This window comes from Phoca vitulina, unplaced genomic scaffold, assembly GCF_004348235.1.
Source record: "Phoca vitulina isolate PV1807 unplaced genomic scaffold, GSC_HSeal_1.0 scaffold37, whole genome shotgun sequence".
NCBI lineage: Eukaryota > Metazoa > Chordata > Mammalia > Carnivora > Phocidae > Phoca > Phoca vitulina.
In genome coordinates this window covers 7,162,425-7,185,442 of record NW_022589740.1, presented here as the reverse complement: position 1 = coordinate 7,185,442, position 23,018 = coordinate 7,162,425, and the positions used below count along the sequence as shown (strand labels likewise).

General features: G+C 43.8%; 1 protein-coding gene across 7 annotated transcripts in view; it reads left to right on the top strand.

Annotated features, from left to right (window-relative positions):
• Positions 1–23,018, top strand: part of SMARCA2 (SWI/SNF related, matrix associated, actin dependent regulator of chromatin, subfamily a, member 2) — a 178,148-nt gene that overhangs the window by 34,887 nt on the left and 120,243 nt on the right. For all 7 annotated transcript variants that reach the window (XM_032427564.1, XM_032427558.1, XM_032427563.1 and 4 more), the window contains exons 6-12: positions 3,807–3,933; positions 5,896–6,069; positions 7,312–7,485; positions 9,867–10,037; positions 18,467–18,520; positions 21,276–21,406; positions 21,633–21,690. In XM_032427564.1, the coding sequence (XP_032283455.1) occupies positions 3,807–3,933; positions 5,896–6,069; positions 7,312–7,485; positions 9,867–10,037; positions 18,467–18,520; positions 21,276–21,406; positions 21,633–21,690 (889 nt within the window). The remainder of the gene's footprint in view (positions 1–3,806; positions 3,934–5,895; positions 6,070–7,311; positions 7,486–9,866; positions 10,038–18,466; positions 18,521–21,275; positions 21,407–21,632; positions 21,691–23,018) is intronic.

The following is a 23,018-nucleotide window of genomic DNA, read 5'->3' as shown; positions in this document are numbered from 1 at the left end:
CATTTTTTTTTTTTTCCCTCCCCCCCCCCCCCCCCCCCCCCCTCCCGGTCTTTCTGGCACTTTCCTTGCCCTATCCGTGTACCTAACTTCTGTCCTTCCACTCCAAGGTAGATACTTGGGCAAAAGGGCTCCGGGTTTCACATTTGCCTGCAAACTAATTCCACAAATGTTTGCACGGAAGATGCACTTCTCATTCCAAGGAGGGTATCTGAGAAGAGCCCCGTTGCATCGTGCCAGCCCTCTTCGGGATCACTTCTGAATTCAGCCTGAACACGGTGGTGCACCTTGCTTCAGGAAGCAAGCGTAGCCTGCTTAGCCTGCTTTTTGTCCTTCCCTGCTCCCCATTGCAACCCTGAAATTCCTTCTCGAAAATTACCAAGGGCCATTTTATAAGCAGAGTTACAAAAAGTCAGTCTCCCTCTCCCTCCCTCTCTCTCTTTTTTTTTAAGTGTCACTCAGCTTCTTGAAGGAACAAAATGTACCAGTGTCATTTTCTGTTCAAATAACTCTCCTACAGGAATCATAAACTTCTCCTCTGGACCTGAACAAATATTCTGTTACCTTTAATGGAACTCTTTTTCTTGCCGGAACAGTAACCCCTCTTGATTTACTGTTCAATCTGTATGAAAAACCTGAGTGACCTAATTCTGCTTCAATTTTCTGTGCTCGTGAGGACACTAAATGAGTCTCCTGCAGTTATGCAGTATTGCTTGTGTTGTTGTTTCTAGAAGTTTAGAATCCTGAATCTCTTTATCGGACTACCTGCTGAATCCCATTGATGGGGAGATGAAATTGTCTGGAGAGGAGCATTATTTAAAATGAAGATTTCTATTAACAACGACGACAACCACGGCAAGGAGATAAAATTTCCTACATTAAAGGAGCCCCTCCCATACCCTCGCTACCCACCCACCATGTACTGAATCGAATGCATATAATTTTACTCTGGAATCTCCCTTTCCTATTCTATAGTTTAAATGTTTGCACTTTGCACTTCTTGCCTCCCTTTCGTAAAAGAAGGATTCTTTTGTGCCGGGGAAGCTGAGATTCACTGACAAATTACTAGGCCCTTTGGAGAAGCAGACATTTAGGGAAGAAGTGCCCCCCCCCCCCCCCGCCCCCGCACACACACCGGCTCTCCACCTACTCTGAGGCTCCATCTGCCCCCAGTCCCCGCCTCCCCGCCCCCCTCCATCCCCACCCAGTCTGTGTGATTTAATCTCTATACTCTCAGCCCCGTTGTCCTAAGATTATTTGTTTAGTCCTATTTCCACAGACCTTTAGAAGATTAAGGAAAGGCAGCTATGCCTCTAATTTCATACCTGACCCACTTCGTCAAAGAGAGAAAACCAGAATATCAAGGGATGGTTGGAGTTCTGGGATATTCAAATGAAAAAGGTCTGCAGTAAATCTAGAACCAAGGAAGTGGCATGACCAAATCAGTGGCCCTCATCTACCACGCTAATATTTATTTTTCCTGCAGTATGGCCTTCATTGTACATGAGTGAAGTTGTTCTGTTTAGGGTGTTTTTTTTTTCTTATTTAAATTACATATTTGGAAAAAAAACCATAATAGGTTTTTCTATCAATATTGTAGTTAAGATGCATCATCTTTGGCTATATTTGGAGATTTTTGGCTATGTCACTATTTAAAAAATTGAATTGGACAAATGAAATGGACCTTTGTTCCTACAGTGAAAAATAAAAAAAAACCCATGATACTCATCCCATGAGTATCAATAGTAATAGAAATGTGAAAGAATGTTGGGTAAGCCTGAACAATTTGATCAAAAGAGTAAAATGGTGGAAGTTTATTATTTTTTATTTTATTTATTTTATTTTTCTATTTCAAAACTGATGGAAGTTTCTTATTGTTGTTTGTGCTCACAAATGTTTAGTGTGTTGCAGTTAAACCACTTAAAGGTGTGATTGCTTGTGTTGGTACATACAGCCGAAATAACAGGGTGATAACATACTAATAGCACATTATTACGATAAATCATTCAGTAAATCAGAATTAATAACATGTGTGTACCAAATAAGATAGGAATCTGCCATAATGTTGTTTCCAGTGAAGTGAGTGAAAAAAATACGCGTTTCTCTTACTATCATTTTCGAAGTTTTGAAAAAAATGACATTCCCTTCTCTACCAGAGCAAACAGCTCTAAGTTTGGTTTTGTTGTTGTTGTTGTTGTTGTTGTTGTTGTTTTTAAAGCACTCATTTTGATATTCGGGCTAAATGAAGTATTAAGATATTTTGTGACATCTAGGTCAGACAAGATTTTACTTTTTCGTGTTAACACAGAGCATCATAAAGGCTGACAAAACCATAATACGGATTTGTATTTATTTATTTATTTATTTTACTTTTTCCTTTTTTTTTTTTTTTTAAGATTTTACTTTTTAAGTAATTTCTACACCCAACGGAGGGCTTGAACTCACAACCCTGAGATCAAGAGTCACACGCTCCACCGACTGAGCCAGCCAGGCGCCCTGCATAATATGAATTATTATAAATACAAAAATCTTTAATTATCATCTTTTAGAGTTGAGGTCCAGGAAAGCGGTAGTTAGGAAATGTATATTAATTATCTACGGTATTATACTGCAGGTATCAGGTGAATCACTGGCTCTGTGAAGTCGGCCTGTTTCTTGCTATCTCCAAACCTGAATTTTCTCATCAGTAAGATGGGACCATTATTAGCATTTACCTGGTAGGGGTGCGTGAGTGTGTGCGACAGAGACAGAGACAGAAGGAGAGAGGGAGGGAGGAAGAATTAAAGAAAACTGTGCATTAGATACACCTTAGTGTAGTTAATGTTAACTTAGCTTAACTTACTACCTTTTACTGTTCTTCAGGAAATCTGTTCCAAGACGCTCCTGCCCCAAATTTGGAGGGAGGTAGTTCTAAAAATAGATTTAAATGGTGTGTAATTATTTGTAAGGATAGGATCCAGGTGAACTCTGGAGCCAGTTTATATGGGTAACAGTAAAAGTATCCCAACTGAGTGAAGAAAGTGGGATGTCTTTTCTCATCTCTTCTGCCTTTATTATGAAGAAGGGCCTGCAGTTATATTTTTGAGGATGTCTGGGATGAGAATCCCCAGCAATCCTCTTCTAGAAATTCGTAGATTTTAAACACTGTTACTTCACCAGCTCCTGCCGCCCCAAGCCTGATTTTTAAAAATGCCCAATTTGCCTCTTCTTTTCTCAGACAAGCACTGCTCGTAGAGGGAGTGGTTGTGGTCGGCAGGGCTCTCTCTGAATGTTTCGGGTTGGCTGATTTCTGTGGCCTCAGCAGCACCTAAAACTGCTCTTGTTCACTCAGCTTTAACGGCTGTTGTCATCAGCATCTTGACAAGGAGGGCAAATAGCCCAGTTGCCTGGGACAGAACTAAAACTTAAGAAGAAAACTCTCGTCTCAGCTCTGCGCTCTGGCTGGCTGGGTGTTTGGGAGCCAATCCCACGGTCCCGTCTCTCGTTTTCCCTCCGTTCAAGACAAGCTATGGCACTTGACTTCCCTCCTAGGTGTATCATGAGCCCTTCTTCTTCTGGGTGTTAGAGAGAGGTTAGTGAAGAAGGCCAGAGTGTTCGGTAACACGTAGCACCTGTCTGCGTTCATGCAAAGGTAGCTTTTCTCTGTTTTACATCAGAAACTCTAGTTGGGTGTCAGAAATTGGCCGACCGGCAATGTCTGGAATGTGTCTTGCCAGGAACTTAGACCCGAGGGTTATTGTTTATCATTAAGGCTAAATCGTAATGTATATTTCCACCTCTCCCTTCCCTCATTTCATCGTCTCCTCTAGGCTCCAGGCTCGCATAGCTCATAGGATACAAGAACTGGAAAATCTGCCTGGCTCTTTGCCACCAGATTTACGAACCAAAGCAACCGTGGAACTGAAAGCACTTCGGTTACTCAATTTCCAGCGTCAGGTAATACCTTTTCCCCAGTGAATCTGAGATGTAGGAAATAAATGTAAGTCTGTTCAATACTGTTAGAAAGATATAAACTTAGTAAAATAGTATATCTTTTAGACCAGCCACATAGAGCTAAAAGTAATGAGGATGAATTGCTTATTATTCTATATATATATTTTTTTGCTTCTGTATATCAGAGACATTTTTTTCCCTTCCATATTATGGTTTCCAAAGTCAGAGTAATGGCATTTTGTTACCATGGATGAAACCTCGAGAACAAATGGGATAGCTTGCCTTTATGAGTGCAAAGAAAAACAAGAAGGTGGGAGAGCAGGATCAGAGCCTCTTTTGTAAACACAAATGTAAAATCCTAGCCATGACGATGAAAATAATCTTAACAAATACGATAACCACTCTGCTAAATGAATAGCTCATCATTTACAGAAACACATAAAACTGTTTGTCCCCATCACACCCCCACGTGGTGACTGATGAGTTGATGATCATCTCTTCTTCTTGCTCTGGTTCTTAGTAGTTACTGATGAATCAAAGCTAGCATGATAATCTATTTTACCATTGCTAAATTACTAGGGAAACGAAGGAGCGCTAATTTTTACCTTGGTGAGTTTGGCTTTGTGGACCCAAAAGGTGCCAGTCTCCCAGTCTGCACACTGCCTCATTTAGCCAAAGGGGAAGAGGAGCACGTATTCCTCAGGCCGGTGGGTTGACTTGGTGAAAGTCTCGGGGGGTGCAAAATGAATTACTAATGAATGAAAGGAATTTGCATGACTCGGTATGTTGCAGGATGTGACTGAAATCGCAAAGCCACCCCACTTGCCTCTGTCCTATGAACCTGGGAGTACACTTGCCCTCTTGGTTATAATGTCACAAGAGGACATCCATGGTGGTGGGGAACTAGCTGGCTACGGCTCTGTGGGAGTAAAAGAAAGAAAATAAAAGGCTCTGAGTCCCATTCACTTCCTTTCTTACAGGCGATGTCCTACCATGCATTGATAAAGTGCTTAATCCAGTATTGTTAAATGATTAATAACCAAGTAGATTTTCACAAATGAGATTATATTCAGATTCACTTCACTATGCTGGACTCTTACTGGTTTCTGATTTTTTGGTTGATACTGTGGAAAAATCCATGATCTGTGGAGTTTCCCAGTGAATTAACTCTAGTTGCTGCTGACTTGAGGTTCAGTCGAATTCCTATTTTAATGTATATTCCCAACCCCAACCCTCAGCTACCACCACATAACGTCCAACATGGATAAGACATCACATTGATGATAATCTAAGGGAAGTCCATGATACAGTGTGAAACCTAAATATCTTGACGAATATCCTCATTGGGAGTGGGAGGAAGCCAACGCCAGGATCTCCCATCTTTCGTATGAGAATGAACGTTGCATTAATAGTGTTTGAGTACCTGCTGCTATTGTACATGAACAGGAAGTCATTTTTCCACTCTTTTTTGCAGAGCATCATTAAAGTTAATCTCTAGACACAAAGAGAATGTTAGTATGGCACTTAAAATGAAGTAAAATATTTCAAAAGCTCTTTAACTAATTAATATCATTAGAATAATTAAGCGGGATGAATGAATTTATTTAAAACCCCAAGACAACGTCGGCTTTTTTTCAGTGTCACAGTGCTGGGGTTTTTTGTTGTTGTTGTTGTTTGTTTTGTTTTTTGGGTTTTTGTTTTTTTTTTTTTTTTTTTGTCTTGTTTTGTTCTGTTTCCTTAATCTGAACGGCTTGGAAAGAAAACTTATGCCATCTCTGAAAACACCACGTAAATTTGGCACGGTTTAGTCCCTTGGTTTACAGAAAGGTCCGCTGTGGTGGTGCCCCTTCTAGAGCCCCCCCGTGTGCCCGTGCTGACCGGGAGCTAGGGCAGGGCAGGGCCCAGGAGCCAGGCCTTGCGTCTGGCGAGGCTCTCCAACCACTCTCCCCCCCGCCACCCCGACAGCTGAGACAGGAGGTGGTGGCCTGCATGCGACGGGACACCACGCTGGAGACGGCCCTCAACTCCAAAGCCTACAAACGGAGTAAGCGCCAGACGCTGCGGGAGGCCCGCATGACGGAGAAACTGGAGAAGCAGCAGAAGATCGAGCAGGAGAGGAAGCGTCGGCAGAAGCACCAGGTACCGAGGTCTGGGCTGTGCGCCCCCACGCTGGCAGAGACGCCCCGACCGAGCCCTCAGGCGGGGTCTGGAGGCCTGGAGAACGGACCGGGGTGTGCGGTGGGAACATCACAGAGCAGAAAGGCTCCCGGGAGCTCCCGTGGGCAGACTGCCCCATGGAACATGCAGGGGGGAAAAGCAGGCCCTGCCAGGGACATGGGCGGCCTGCCCACGGCCTCCTGTGGCGGGGATGAGATGGGGGACCCTGCTTTCTGGATACCAGGCAGGTGTCCTCTTCATCATCCCACCCGCAGATGCCCGCTGGATGGGCACGGGGGAGTTGCCAGGGGCAAAATCCTCAGGAGCAGGAACTTGGAAAAGGAAAGAAGAGAGCACATGGTTATTTTTATAGCAAATATAAATACAGTCTCCTGGGCTTTTCCAGGGCCCAGTTGGAGGTTTCATAGGGGCAGATATTTTATTTTATTATTTTTTTTTCCTTTTCTACATTTTATTTTTTTTTTATTTTTTATTGTTATGTTAATGCCCATACATTACATCATTAGTTTTAGATATAGTGTTCCATGATTCATTGTTTGTGCATAACACCCAGTGCTCCATGCAGAACGGGGGCAGATATTTTAAAACATTCCTTTCTAGGCGTTTGGAAGTAGTTTGATGGAGAGTTTGATTTTGCGTTACAATCCTATACATTGTGTTTGTTTTCCTGTGCTTAATTTAGTGCCCGGCGTTAGCTTCATTTTGAAAGATGTTAGCTGTCCGTTGGTACACGTTTCCTCTCCTGTCTTTCAAAAGTCGATCCAAATAAGGTGGAGGGCTGGCGAATCATGGTGCTGAGGCATTTGAGTTAGAGCAGAAGGGGCATTACTTTTGTAACCTGGTTCTCCCTGGAAATATCCGCCTACCTTGGGCTGACTGGTGGGTGATTTGCTTTCAATTTTATCCTTGCCCGTTTTGCAGGCATCTGTCAGTCCTTGATCTTGCTGTTTTCACGAGGCCCTATATCTTTGAGGTCCTAGAGGCTTCCCTTCCACAAGCTGGTGCCTTTGAGAGGCTGCTTTTCCCACTAGCCCCAAAGCCCACAGCTCAGCTACCAAGAGACATCCCAGGGCACCTGCCCCACAGAAGATTCTAGTCTTCTGCTGTTGTGAAAGGCTCCCTGAGCGTTTTCTTGGGCTCCATGGATGACACTGGGAAGTAGACTTTAAGTATCCTTTTCCCTCCTCCCTTCGGGGCCTGTAGGAATACCTGAACAGCATTTTGCAGCATGCAAAAGATTTTAAGGAGTACCATCGGTCTGTGGCTGGGAAGATCCAGAAGCTATCCAAAGCAGTGGCAACTTGGCATGCCAACACCGAAAGAGAACAGAAAAAAGAGACGGAGCGGATCGAAAAGGAGAGAATGCGGAGGCTGATGGTAAGGGGCTCACCTGCGGGCACCCCGGGCAGTGGGGTTCCGGCATGCACCTGTATCGAGAATGTTAAATATGCCATCTTAAGAGTGGGTAAAAGCGGCTTATGAAATATATGAACACGCCCCTCTGAACTTCATATGGATGGAGTAAAAATATCTCCTTTCTGAACGATGCATGCCACAAACCCAGGGCCACAGCTGATGAGTATTTAATATCTCCGTGTCCTGGGGTGGCCTTGCTGTGTGGAATATAGCTTCTCGCATCAAGGCAGGTACCCCAGTTCATAGGAAGTTTAACAACCAGATCTAGAAGGATGGATATGCTCGTTCTTTTTAAAATATTGCCACTTTTGAGACTAATGACACAAGTTGTTTTGAGCGAATGCGTCATTAACTTGTGTCTTGGACTCGAAGAAGGTCTGTTTCTTGAAGCCGCTGGTGCTTATCCCTTTTTTTTTTTTTTTTTAAGTGGTAGAAATTTCTCCCTTCTAGTGTAAAAAGTGATTTTTAAGTTAACTTTGAAATGTTACTTTTTTGGTTATGGCTGTGTTATTGTCAAAGGCTATTCGTGGATCATTACCTTTGTGCCATTATTTTTTAATGGGTAGATACATATAGAAGGGATCAGTTTACATCATTGGCCTGGGAGTCTGGTTTTATTGACCGTTCATTTTTGGAATTGGACCTCAGAGCACACTGTGGGTTTTAGAAAAGTGTGTGTGATCTCTAATGATAGGAGACCTGCACATTCTACCTGGGACATAATGCCCGAGTATGGGATGGAGATGAAATTGTTAGCTTTGGCCCCTAATTACGTCCCTGGAAAATTCCAAGTGACACTGTCTTCATTGGTGGTATTATGGTTTACATTTTGTTTTCATTACCTTTTTTGGATTCCAGAGAGTTAACACCATATTTTAAAAGGCTCTGCGTCCAGGTACCACTAAATCTTACCATCTTCTCCCACCTCCCTCTCCATTTTTGTGGGGGGAGGGGCGGGGAAGGAGAAGACTGTCCACGAGATTTCCACCCAGGTAGGGAGGCCATTTTTATAGTGATCTGAGCAGCAAGCAGTCAAACTTGTCTGATTCAGCTGGAGAGAAACTGTATTAGAACTTCAGTAACAGATTGGCTTGACACTAATGATTAGGCATTTGCAAATCATTAATTTTTGCAATTAAATGATGGAATATACAGATAACAGAGAAACTGAAGTTTTTTATCACTCTTTCTTCAAGTGAGATCAACCATAACCAAAAGCAATTAGAGTTATAATAGCATTTGAGGTTCGTGCTCATCCACGGGGCAGACAGCAGCTAGACTGAGTGATAAAACTTCTGTCACTTGGGGAGAAGCTGGTGACGCCCCTGGACTGAAGATCCTCAGCTCGGCTGCAGTGCACTTGCCTCTTGAGGATTTTGTGACACGTCCCTTTTATCCTGCGTCACACTGGGGAAAATATTTTGAGATGTCCTTTTATTGGGATGTATAAAAGAGATTTCTCCTGAAATGGCTCTGAGGACATTTTAAAAATCACTTAAAAATCACTGTGGCACTAGAGTTTTTATGGCATTTAACCTCATAATGTTGCTTAATGGGAGGCAGAGGTGGAAATTACTGTACTGTTTTATTGCTCAGCAGTATCGGACTCCGGGTGCTAAATGCCTTGCCTTCAGTCACCTAGGCCCACCGTGCCGTGCCGATCGGTGACAAAAATCCCCCCAGATTTGACATTTGCTATCAACCACCACGTTTGTAAAGCTTTTACATACGAGAAGTTACACTAGTCAAAGTCCATTTGAGTCTTTGCCCTTAGACATGCTTATTGAAATGTTTCTGAATGAAACGATAGTATGTCTGGAATCGGCCGCAGGGCAATCCAGTTTGGGATTGGGAAGGGGAGTTGTGGGAAGGGTAGCCATGAGACAGGCGTCTTCCTGAGCTCATTTCGGTTGCTTGGTGTTGGTTATATGAGAGACTATACTCTTCTCCCCACTTCGGGTTGTTCTGGAAAATTTCCATGCTTCCAAGTGAAGGATACAGTCGGATGGTGAATTGTCAAATTTTCATAAGTTTTTTTTGTGCAAAGAAACCTCAAAAAACACAGAAGTGAGTCAAAGTGCTTGCCCACACCGGGTAAATAATGTGGTATTGGGTCCTGACTCTGCCACGGAGCCCGTGTCCTGGGACTCGGGCGGGCATTGCGCTCCCAGGCCGCACCCCAGTCCCGGATTGTGCATGGTCACTCCCGCAGCCTGGATCATTCCATTCACTGTGCTCACCACCAGTCAGAGTTCAGATGGTGATGGGGAGCGCTGAGTGGAAAGTGGAGCTGCCATCCCATCTTTACTGTGCTCTGATTATGTCCCTCTTTTCCTTAATAGGCTGAAGATGAAGAGGGCTACAGAAAACTGATCGATCAAAAGAAAGACAGGCGTTTAGCTTACCTCCTGCAGCAGACCGACGAGTACGTGGCCAACCTGACCAACCTGGTGTGGGAGCACAAGCAAGCCCAAGCAGCCAAAGAGAAGAAGAAGAGGAGGAGGAGGAAGAAGGTGAGCGCCCTAATGGTGTGAGGGGGGGAACCAGGCGCGCCAGACGGGATGTTGGAGGTGAGCGTGTGATGGGTGGGAGGTGAACAGAAACAGTTCAGGCCGTATTTTCCTTGTTCCATAGCGTGTTTCAAAATGAAGCGTACAGGGTCAATAGAAAAAGGAAAAAAACGTGGGCACACGTAAGTGTTTGCTTGAGGTTAGTGCTGGTGTGGTAGGGCCATGAAAATGGAGCAGAAAAGGCAGAGTACAGTTGGAAGGAACCCAAGGAGGTGTGAGGGACGGCTTTGGGTTGCTCTCAGAGCCTCCTTGAGCCTGTTTGTTCAGACGGGCAGCCATGCCCAAAGGGTGCGTTCAGTTCAGCTGCCCTGCTGTGGTGCTAAGGGGAGTGGGCAGGCCAGGGTTTTCGGTCATTACCAAGGATAGTAAATGGTTTTATGTAAAATAGAGCCTAATTAACATGGAAAGGGAAGGGTAAGATTTAGAATCTCGGCTCTGTGGCTATTATATCTCGACGCAGGTGTAAGCGGCCCGTGTAGACCAGTGAATATAGATCCTCTTTGAAGCTTGAGTGGTCTGGAGGTTTACTTCTTGGTTCGTATTTTGTTTTATGGCGGATCCTGACTGGCCTGGACACACACGTCCACAGGAAGGAGAAAGTCTTCGTCGAGGTCGTGAGGAGTGAGGCTGGGTGGCTTTTCATCATGTATTCTCTGCACTGAATCACGGAACAAAATGTTTTTCAAAAAAATAATTAATTTCATGGCTCCTGAATTCTCATACCTGCTTCGTAATTAAGGGGGAGGAATAAATGATGGAGAAGGCGCTTCCTTGCACCTGACTTCTTGGGTATAAGATAGCTTCCTGCATTGTGAAGATGAACAAGGGATGACTCAGGGCTTGGATTTAGACAGTTCGTCGTTGTCGGGGAGAAAGACCTCATTTTCTTGTCAAGGTAGTATTACAGACTTTGCAGAATTCCAGCTCCCGATTTCTGACTTAAAAGGACGTGTTCAGAGTCAGGGAAGAGCACACGGGCAAACAGATAGGATTCTGTAACATTCCATAGGCGGACCGTGTGAAATGACCGTTTTCATTTTTCCTAATGCGGAGGTGTATTTTGCAGAGGTTACCACAGAAAGGTCACCGTCAGTGTTTTCAGTACTAAAGTTCAAATTCTACATTTTGCGTGTGATTAAAAGCTAATGGCCCAGGTTTGTGCTTCTGGCTTATAATTAATAGATTCCTGGCATGATATGAGATTGTTAATATCATTGTCAGCAAAGAAAGATATATCATTGAGTGATAGTGATTATGCCTGTATTTTCGTATTAATCTGCACAAAGCAGGAACCTGTCATAATATTTTTCTTGGTGCTGCCAACCCCACGTGATCTATAGGTTGGCTCTCTACTTCCCGACCCTTGCCTTCAGGTTTGCTGATAGCAGGTATTCTTTCTCTTTTATCCATTTGTCCGGCAAATATTAACTGGATGCTTACTGTGAGCCAGGCAAAGTGCTCAATGCTGGGGGAGAAAGAAGGAGATGTTGAGGAAAAGCACACTTGCCCTCTCTCTCAGTTCCATCAGAGAGTGAGAGACAGAGAGACATTGATCAAAGACACACCCAAATAGATAATCATAAACCATGATGAACGCTGTGAAGGAAGACTGGGAGCCAGACTGGGGAGGGGGCCTGGTTTCCTGGCAAATGAAAGGTCCATACCAAAGCCAGTCCCACTCCCATCTGCCGGTTAAGAATCTCTGGGTGGCTCCCGCTGGTTATCTGCACGTGATTGAATGTGCAGAATCATTATTTTATCATCAGCTCTCTGCCTCTTCCCTGGCGTGCTCTCAGGATGCCTAGCATGGGAGCTCGCCCTGCCTTCATCAGGACTGAGGGGCCCGGCTGGATTTCCTCCTAGAGCCATTTTGCTGGGACGAATGGGATAAGGAAGGAAACAAAAGAAACCCGGCCCCCCCCCCCCAGTCCTTCCTGAAAACCATCCCTTTCGTGGGGCTTTGAGACTTGGTTCAAAGCGAGTTCCCCAATTCCAGGTGCACCTTTATTCAAGTGCAAAGAAAATGGATGCTTTCAAAAGCTGATTATTTGACAGTCTGGATTATCTGTAGTTCTTCCCTCCATTAGAGTGAATGATTGAGGGTGGCTTGTTCCAGCTTCTCTGTTGGAGAGGAAGGCTGTGTCCAGAAGCTTAAAAAATTCTGTGCCGACCCTTTCCGCTCTTCCCACAGAACCGAGTATGATGCTGTGCCTTTCTGGAGGTTGTTTTCTGCAGTTAAGTAAGGCCTCAATAAGCCTTTGTTTTTCCTGAGCCAGTGGACCAACAGCATTGTGCTAAGGCAACAGGTGTGGGGACAGCGAGGATACGGGTGCCTCTGTCTCTGTTGTTAGAGGGGAATGTGGTTGAACTTGTGATTTCATTGGAAGAGGATTATTATTATTATTTTTAATGTTGCCCCAGTGTAACAGAGGAAGGCCTCTGTCTTTCTGGGGAAGTGTGTTGTGTTTCCTTGTTGTTGGTAACCAGGAGAGTGGGTCTCCTTGAACCTGCCACGAGCATGTTTGCACCTCTGTTCTCACCATTAGAACCGCTACTATGAAGTATACATTTATACATCATTCTGGAACTTCTCGCTCTCAGCCCGGTCTTCCATTAATGCCCTTGAAGTGAAAGAAAAGGAAGCAAACTATATGTATCTACCTAGGTGTTAGAGGAGGAATAATTTGCAAAGTATTGAAATATCTAATTAAGTGAAACCAGCCTTTGCAGTGTGACGGGATTAATGTACTCTGATGTGCACTCAGCATGACCTTGAGGTATCTGTCCTCTCCCATGATTGGTCTCTAACATCTGCGGGGTGACTACAGGTTAAAAAAGGACACGGGGCTACATAAAGCCAGCAGGGTGTGTACAAATAGGAATGAGCATGCTGGGGCGCCTGGGTGGCTCAGTTGGTTAAGCGACTGCCTTCGGCTCAGGTCATGATCCTGGAGTCCCTGGATGGAGTCCCTGGATCGAGTCCCACATCGGGCTCCCTGCTCGGCAGGGAGTCTGCTTCTCCCTCTGACCCTCCCCCCTCTCATGTGCTCGCTCTCTCTCATTCTCTCTCTCTCAAATAAATAAATAAAATCTTTAAAAAAAAAAAAAAAAAAAAAGGAATGAGCATGCTAACGTAGAAAATTGGTCCCACCGCCCAAGAGCTCCTGTCAGTCTGCAAACTTAAGTTCCTAACTGTGGAAGAAAACGTACCCTCCTAATTTGCTTTTATTCCCTTATAGAATATTTCCTTAAAAGATCTGTTGCCTAGTGCTTCTGATCTGTGAGGAGGTGATAGGATTACATGGCAAAGCGTATCTAAAGCATTTAGAAGGTATCCTGGCACGTAGTAAGTGCCCAGTAAATAGTAGTTATTTTATTAAACAATTCTGTGGTATAAATGTAGGATAGCAATTGTTGAAATGTAGTTATAAGAGTTTTTTTTTTTTTTTTTTTGAAGAAAATCTTTTTTCCCCATGTTGCGTATTCTCTATGATGTTGGGAGAATAAATGTTTGGCTACCATTTTTTCCCCCCCAGTTAGGATCAGTTAGGTACTGGGTAGGATGTCTTTTTGGACAGTGGCAGGTTCTTTGACCATTGAGGCATGCAGTTGGAAATGAGGATTTATACTTTTTGGTGGACTCTGCTTACCCCTCCCTTGCTAGCTCCTGCAAAGAGAATTTTCTAATTGTGGGGCCTCTTATTTGCAGCAGTTCCTGGTGGTAATGAGGTGGTCCTTGCAGAACTCTAGGGTATCTTTCTTTAAGCTCTGGTTATGCATCCAGGCCAGCCACTACCCACCCCCGCCCCGCCACCTCCCATGTCCAGCCTAGTTCAAGAAGTCTAGTCCCTTCATGGGTTCCGCCTCCTGAGCTGTTGACTTCAGGCCGAAAATAAATATTTAATTCCCTCTTCCAGATCTTTGAATGTAGCGTATACCAACAGAACTACACCCTTGTTGTGAATGTGTGACATTTCTTGGAAACTCATGACACTAACAGGAACCAGCGGAGAATCCATGGGGGACTGCTATGCCAAGTATTTTTTTCATCGTGGCGTTTGCTTTTCCTTCTGAAAGTTCTTTTATTCTCTTTCTCAGCAAACACTGTTATAAGCATATCTCAGGACTGCGATGTTTTGGAGGGGGAAATCTTTCTGGCACAGCATTCTACGCTGGTCAATATAGCAATAGGAAGTGTGTTTTTATCCTTTTTAGATATCAACAAATCAGAAAAACCTCTTGGTATAATTTTTGGTGAAAAGAGCATGAGATACAAAGTAGTAACGTAATTGAGACATTTCTTTTCAATTCAAGTTACTCTCCAGTTCTTCTCAATTCTTTTCTCTCTCCTTTTTTCCCCCAAGAGGAAGATTTTCCCCTGCAAGGAGAATTTCACAGGTGAAAGAAAGGTTCTTTTTTTTTTTCTTCAAAGATTTATTTCTTTATTTTTTTGAGAGAGAGAGAGAACATGAGCAGGGGGAGGGACAGAGAGAGAGAGGGAGAGAGAATTCCAAGCCGACCCCGCGCTGAGCACAGAGCCCGATGTCGGGCTCGATCTCCGGACTCTGAGATCATGACCTGAGCCAAAACCAAGAGTCAGACGCTTAACTGACTGAGCCACCCAGGTGCCCCCAGAAAGAAAGGCTCTAAGGTAATTCTGGGCAATTTGAGTATAGGGACTGTGGTAACAGTAGGTGAATACAGTGCCATAGTGATCAGATTCATTAGATTCATTTGATTAGTCCAGTATCAAAATGGGTGAAAACAGAAGTTTGGGTCCAAGTCCTGCTTAACTGGATTGACTGGTTACTTGAGTCAAAAATGTTAGAATTGGCTTTCTCTGCAGGGTGTGACCAAAGTAATGTGTAATTGCCTGTTAATTTGATATTCTTGGGTCTTTTTTATTGCCTGATCACCTATCACAATGCTCAGAGGTCCACTTAAATGACAGTAAAAATAACCCAGGTGGTTTCTGGAAGCCTAGGTTTCCACTGAAACAGAATGAGCCTTTAAGATGCCGGCACTTTTGAATGTTGTTTCAGCAGAGTATAAGAACACCTGCTGGAGGATAAAATGTACTCACTCTATAATATAAATTGTAAAATTGTAAAATATTTGGTACAAAACTGTTTCTTCACAGATTGGGGCTGTTTGTGGCCCCCGTTACGGCAATCTGAGTGAAGCGCCCTGCTGGAGTTCACGTTCTTGGGTTTGGCTTCATGGGATTTTCCCGTCTTGGGGTTCCTTTACCTCCTCACCCCTGTTGATTATTTTCTGTAGCTTCTGCCAGGAAGACAGGTAGCAGTGCACACAGCTTGGTGAACCTTCCCAAATGGAATTTCTAAATTGCCATTGGCCTTGCAAGTTGGGAAGCCACCTTGTTTTTAGTTATGAGTGATGTGTTCCATATCCCCTCCATCACTAGGAGAATTACCCTCCCCCCTCCCTCCAGCAGCATAATCAGTTCCCAACTCTTTGTAGGTAGGAAGAAGCCAGGACAGAGTTCCTTTAGTCCTGATTAATGGGTGAACGGCAGCGGATCATTTTGTTTTGTTTATAATCAATGGAAAAAAAATTAAGCTCAGGCATCCGCTGGTCACGTAGGATGTGTTTGTGATCGCATGATGGAGATAACTGTATGTGAAGGTTCCCCAGTCGGTGGGGAGACATGGTAGCACCAATCGCAATTTGTTTGGAGTTCATCTTGAACAAAGAAAAGGGAAGCGGGTTTTTTTGGTTTTGTTTTGTTTTGTTTTGTTTTGTTTTCTGGGGAGAGGGTTGGGCAGCGAGGTTAAAGCACCCCACCCGTATGATGTGAGAACCAGAGATTGTCACCAAACTGGAAGAATCCAAGGCATGATGGGAGAACGTGTTGTCTCTTGTCATAGAGAAGGCTGCCACCTGGCTTCCACCTCATGTCACAACAGCAGGATCGGTTGTAAGTTCGGGGGCGCAAGAGACCTCTTATGGAGCGCCCGTTCGGTGAGGAATTGTGAGTGTGTTCTTAACTGTCTTATGGCTTGCAAATAGACTGGCCTCTAATTACAATAATGATGACTCCCTGAGTGTGTGCTAAGTGGAAAGCCTTGTTCCGGATGCTTTCCTTCCTCCCTTCATTCACCCAATATTTACCTAGTACCTTTCATGCGCTAGGACTCCTGGTAGGTGTGAGAACACACGAATGACAGAAACAGAAGTCCCTGACATCGGGCAGTGCTATAGCCAGTCTCTCAGAGTTGTCCTCGATCACTGAATCTTTTACATGGTGGAGATGGACGCTGGCCATATATATTCCATGGAGCCTTGGATCATGCGTCCTGAAATAGTGGTCCCGTTCTGCCTCCGCCCTTCAAGGGAGGGACTGTTACTGTCCCTCTTTTTTATGGAAGAGGGAACCAAGACACGGAGATTTGCTCAAAATCTCACAGCTAAGATCTCTCGTACTGAGCGGCAGAGCTGGGATTCAAACACTGGTGGTCTAGTCCCAGCACCAAGTTTCTTAAGTCTCATGTTACATTGCTTCTCGAGTTTGATGCCGAGTGGAATGTTTAAAATGAGTTTAGAGGATTTTAAGTAAAGGAAGGGCCTGATGGTGGGGCAGTTTTTAGATACCACTCTAGCGAGTCAATAGCATATTCATAGAAGACTACTCTTTAGAATGGTTTTGAGTCTATTATTTATGGTCCTGCAAGCTCTTTAATGTACTATTCATTGAGACGGCGATCCAGTTCCACTAGCTAGATATTGGAAATTGGCTTATCCATTGTCTCATTTGATTTTCTTTGTTGGCCAAATTTTGTAGCTTATTTCTGATTTGTATGGAAAGAATGGTGGGATTAATTGACTTTCTCCCATTAATTAAAACAGTCGCCTGAGTACAGTGCCTGAGAATTCCAAAAATGGAACTGTTAGGGGCAGGTCAAAGGGGTGGTTTTTTTTCCGAGCTTTTCTGCCATTGTTCTCTGGATTCGTAGCCTAGACACAGGGCCTAGCTCTTTTCAGTGCTGATCATTCCTTTTGAGCTTGTAAACGTTTCATTTTCGGGTGGCACAGATAGAAAATTAAATTCTTGGGAAATCCTAACCAAAGGGAGTGTTTTATTCCCTACTCTTTGGTAGAAATGCTACATTTTTTTCATGCCTCATGCTTTTGCATACATACATACATACATACATACATACATGTATTTCTTGTAAGAAAATTTTGAAAACAACTTCAAAAATTTCAAACATTTATGGGAACTGCTTTTCTTCAGCATAGACAAAAGGTTGGATTTTGAACAGTTTCTATAAAAGCTGTTTTGTCAGGAGACAGTTGAGTCATTTTCATGGAAAGCAAAAATGTATTATATAATCAATGCCTTAAGTAAACAAAGTAGAGTTAATATCGATTCTGTATCATTATATATATTTTTAATTAACTAAAGAGCCCACGGGAGGAAAGCTCATTTTCTTAAATGGCTTGATAAAGGAAATGACTAAAGTTGTGTTTTGTTTTGTTTTTCCTTCACGCAGAAGTAGTGTGGCTTTCCAGCAATAACTTTAAAATAAGGATTCTGTAAAGGTGATGGTAAAGATTTCACTTGTCGGAAAGGTTGTCATAAATGTAAGAAATTTGAGGCTCTTTTGTGTTTAGTGCAGATGAGACTCTCTCGGGTATGTACAAAACGTGACATAATCTTAGCTTTTCATTTAGGCTGTCTTTGAGGCACATAGAGGTTAATGGACTAAGATATTGAAATATTTAAGAAATGGCCGATGACAGAGTTTTTCACGAGATCACAGTATCCGCATCAAATTCCCTCATATTACCCACCGCGGAAATACTATATAGTATGAAAAGGTAGAATGGAAAACATCCAGAGAATTCACAGAACGTTATATGATTCTGTAGTTTTATGACTCAAGAGCGGTTCCAAGTTTACTGGTGTTGGACATTTTTAGAAACCTTGCTAAGGGGAATAAGAAAGTTGAGCTGGTTATGTCAGGGTTTGTCTTCCTGGTGCCAAACACGAGAAGGACATCTCACATGTGCTGGCCTCAGCCTCGCTGCTCTCGTGTCTTCAGCTCATTGGGTCCCAGAAGACGTCATCCACAAATCTTTGGCGTGGGCCAGCCTTGAATCACACCTGGCTTTCAGGAACTTCCTCCAAGTTGCCAGTTAAAAAACAACAACAACAACAACAAAAAAAAAACAAAACAACAAAAAAACCCACACTTTTTCTCAGACGGTGCAGAGAAATAGAAATAAAAGGCGTCAGTACTTAAGCTCTGTCAGATGACAGTGGTGCGTAATGATGCCTGAGTTTCCACAACGTCCTTCCTATAGCCGTCTTCTTGACTGACGTGTGAACATCTGACCTTGCTTTGCAGAAGGCTGAAGAGATTGCCGAGGGAGGAGAGTCTGCCCTGGGACCAGATGGAGAGGTGAGGAGTTTTATGCCCATTCCTGCCTGTTCTGCTCAGTGAGTCCCCGCCATGCCCTACAGCACCATTTTCTGTGAATACCAACTTTATTTATACTCAGCTATTCATTTCTAAGTAAAAATAGTAATACATTAGCATAGTAGAAAATTAGCCGAGTAGAAAAGGGATATACTGGAAAGTAATCTCCTTCCGTCTCAGACTGCCAATCAACTGATATTAAGTTTGTGTACCATTCCGGAGTCTGCTGTGCACATATATGTTTATGAATACATAGAATGTGTAAAGATCTCAAGTGATTCTATAATTGCATTTTCCCCGTAAATGATACGGAAGCATAAGATATGACCCAGTTTCCTTAGTGTATTACTAATTTGAAATTATAAAACTCCGTCAACACAAACAATTTACATACTTGGTGAGCTTCTTTTTTGACATTTTTGTATAGGCTTACGAGAGAGCTTCTCTGTGTAGATTCATCAGTATGTTCCTAAATGTGATTTCCAAGGATTTTGAAATTCTCCTGAATCATGAGAATACAATTACCTACTTAATGGATTTTTTTTTCCTCCAAAAACTTAAAAGTTCTCTGCCAAGGATTCACATGAGGACGCATAGCCCCAGAGCGGGATGGGAAGGAGTTTGTTTCAAACTGCCTTCTCCTCTCTCAGATTCTGATAAACCTGCTTTTGGGGACCCTTCTAGAATCTGTGCACGTGAGGCGTACTCTGAGTGTGAACAGCCTGGATCCAGACACAAAAGGTTGAAACCACTATTCCGTGCACAAACTTCTTGAACAATACATGGTGCTTCACCACTGTAATCTCTCACAAAGAAAGAAAGGATCGGGATGAGTGTCTAATGTGTCAGGCACTCTCAGAGGGCCGTTCTGGGGGAAGAATAGTATATATTGGAGCACCTAGAAATGACTCTAATTTGTAAAAGCCCCCAGCCTTACCTAAGCATGCCTCACATGGGTCTGTAATTAACAAGCACGCTGGGAGAGATTTAACGTGTTACTGTGACAGTGCTCTTACCTCTTATTATCTCTTGGGAAAATTAGCCACTGATCTGGGGCTTGTGACATACACCTTTTTTTTTTTTTTTAAATCTTAACACATGTGCATTCTGTTTGCTGAAGTTGGCAAAGTGGACATCTTGCTCAGTTTGTTTTGAAATAATGTTCTTATACTTGCCGGGCTCATTCAGGGTCTTTGCCAAAGTTCTCATTCTAGCTACAGCAATTCCCGATTTTCTCCGAGGCATGACATAAGCAATAAAACAGGCTGTGTTGTAATAGTTCAAGATAATGGAATATGGCTTTTCCAAGGGAAGTGATAGTGACTGGTAGGTTTCCTTCTTTACCATGTGGGTGTGTAGATGACCTTTCGCCCGAGCCGGGAAGAAATGTCATGCATGCAAAGTAATGGTGTCCGCACCCGTTGCTTTAGCATACATCAAAGAAAAAAGAAGGGACAGCCTGGAGTAGGCCTTTTCTTTATTTAAAGGTTTTTTTGGTAGATAATTGCTAATATATTGGTTTTTCTTTTTTTTTTTCTGACAGTGTTTTGTTGAAGGAGAAGGGAGAAAGAACTTTTTTTTTTTGGCCATTTCCTATAAGATATGGAAGATAAGCTACAGTATCCTGTGTTTCCTGTCATTTTTATTTAACTCCAATTAAGAACAATTGAAAAAAAATTCTTTGGAATTAATGAATTGTGTAAACATTGAATTTTACTACTTTTAAGGAGATGGATAACTTGGCCTGCTCACAAATCAAGCATTTCCAGCCAGCGTCTTGCCTGGGGCGGCGGGGGGGGAGGTCTGTCCCGCAGGTGTAGTCACCCCATAATCAGTAGCATTCATTTGCATAGGATTACTCCATTTTTTTTAGGCCTTTTGAAACAATTTGTTCTCTGAAGCAGGTTACACACGGCCTCTGCGATTTCATTTTTAATTTTCTGAGCAAGCCATTCTTCATGAAGAGTCTAATAATGAACTTCAGCTCAGTCTTGGTCCGTTCACCCGGTTTCAGATGAGCAGAGCTTCTGGCTTTATCTCACTCCCAGGTACCCGTGGCCGAGCTAGATAGCAGGACGTTTGGTTCTGCAGAAGCTCAAACAGGCCCCTCGCGAGGTGACACAAATCACAATACCTCTTTCTTTTCACATTCTCTCAGAAAGCACGACTTTGCAATAGTTGTTATGGGGGGGTATTATTTGGGGGTTGAGGGTTCTTAGTTGCAAAGGACAAAATGACAAGTCTGCCACATTTAAGTAGGAAGGGAATATATTCATAGGATATTGGGTAGTTCGTCGGATCCCCAGGAAGCCTGGAGAGCCTGCCTTGAGGCAACAGGCCGTGATCCACTGGACAGCTGGTCAGCGAGGCCGTGGCTGACACGGAGCGTCAGCAGGGGCTCGGCACGGCCCGTCCCTGTGCTCTCTTCTCCCTCCAGCGTGCCTGTTGCTCCCAGCTTCCCCTAGCCTTGGGCTCTTAATTCCAAGCCTTGGTGAGTACATGCAGCTGATGGAGCTGAGGTCTTGTGCCGGCACTCTCACTGCAAGGGAGGCTGGTGCTTTGGGTTTCTTTAGTAGGTGACCTCCCACTTCCTGCCAGGACTTCTAGGTGGCAAACTTTCCAATCACAGAAAAAGGTTTCAGATGCAGGGCAGCCAAAAGCCTGAGAAGCGTCCAGCACAGAATTGGGAGGTGGTCTTAACACCCAGCAGTGATGTGTATTTGTTTCTCCTTTCTAGCCCATAGATGAAAGCAGTCAGATGAGTGACCTGCCCGTCAAAGTGACTCACACAGAAACTGGCAAGGTCCTCTTTGGACCAGAAGCACCCAAAGCAAGTCAGCTGGACGCCTGGTTGGAAATGAATCCCGGGTATGGCATTAAAGCAGAAATTCTGGTTGTCCGGTGGCTTCCTAGATTTCTGTGGTCCCTGTAAAATCCCGGAGCTCCAACAACGTGACCTGTGCCGAAATGGTAGAAGTCATTACCTGCATTTGTCATTTGTACATAGAACGTGCTAAGTAGGTCATGCTTGTATATGTTGTCTTGTAATTTAAAAAAATTAAGCCCCCTCTCCTTCCCACTCCTTTTCCTGCAGTTACGAAGTTGCCCCCCGATCTGACAGTGAAGAGAGCGATTCTGATTACGAGGAGGAGGTATGTCGGCATCTCTGTGTGTGGGGTGTATGTGGGAAGCACCTGTGTCTATCACTGCGCCCTCCAGTGCTGGCCTTGGGGTGACATCTGGAGCCGAGGACGCACCAGAGCGACAATGATGGTGTCCAGCAGTGCAGTGACCTCGCCGGGGCTCCTGGCCAGTGGCGGGACTTGGAGAATTCTGACTCTATGTTAAACCAAGCAAAGAGAAGCAGGCGTTGTATTGGAGATGGTGGAAAGGTCTTCTGGGGAGAACTGGAGATGGGTTACTTTGGGAAGGCAGTGCCCTGCCTTACCTGGCTCACGCTGAGGCTGAGCCACCCAAAAGTTTCCGAAGTCCTTGAGGCCTTAGAGTCTATTCGAAATTGTAAGTCTGGAAGCTTCGATGAACGGGCAACGCAGACTTGGTTTGATGAGGTTATTGATCCTCTTGGTTTCTCTTTAAATGTGATTCTTGTTTAAATTCCTTGGATATTCCCGTTACCCAAAGAGAAGCACATTTCTCAGCCTCTTGGAAGGGACGGTCAATAAATTTATCTAGAACCTAAAATGGTAATCTTGGATACTTTTAACAGAACTTAAGAAATAGTAATAAAGGTTTTTTTTTTTAGATCAACTACGAAATGCATTATAATTACAAATAGAAGGATTAAAAGAAGATTTTATCTCCTTTCTGAGAGCATTGTTAGTGGGTAGTCATTAATTCTGTTTACCAGTGTGGAGGACTCTTGGTTCAAAGCGCACCCTGGCACAGAAGCCAGAGACCGGGCGAAGCAGCCCCACCGGTCATACGGCTCACCAGGATTTTAAGACGATTGTGATTTTCTTCTATTTTGCGGACGCTTTTTTTCCCCCTAAATTAATCTACTGTGAACACTTGTTAACTTTTACAAAGAGGAGGAATAATAAAAGTTTGGTTTTTTTGTTTAAGCATACCAGTAAAAAGTAGCTGCTTTGGGTTGCATGCTATTTATTTTTTACAGGCCACTTTTGCTCTGAGATCTTTGAAGCTTCCAGAATCACTTTTAAAAATGTTTCTTGTTCATACCGATGAATGGGTCCATACAAGATCCATTGGAAGAATCTTGTCATTGGGTCACAGAGCCAGGGAGGGACGAGGGCACGGAGGGGCTGTTGAACCCATAGATGTCAGCCCAGGACAGACAGCCCCAGACAGCTCTGGGCAGCTGGGAATAGAATGAACTCTGACCTGGGGTCTACGAACCCGAGTCCCCGTCTCGGGTCTACCACTCATGGCAAGTCACGTCCCTGCTCAGAGCCTCATTCCTCCCCTGGAAAACGAAGGGGCTGGACTGATTCCTCGCCTC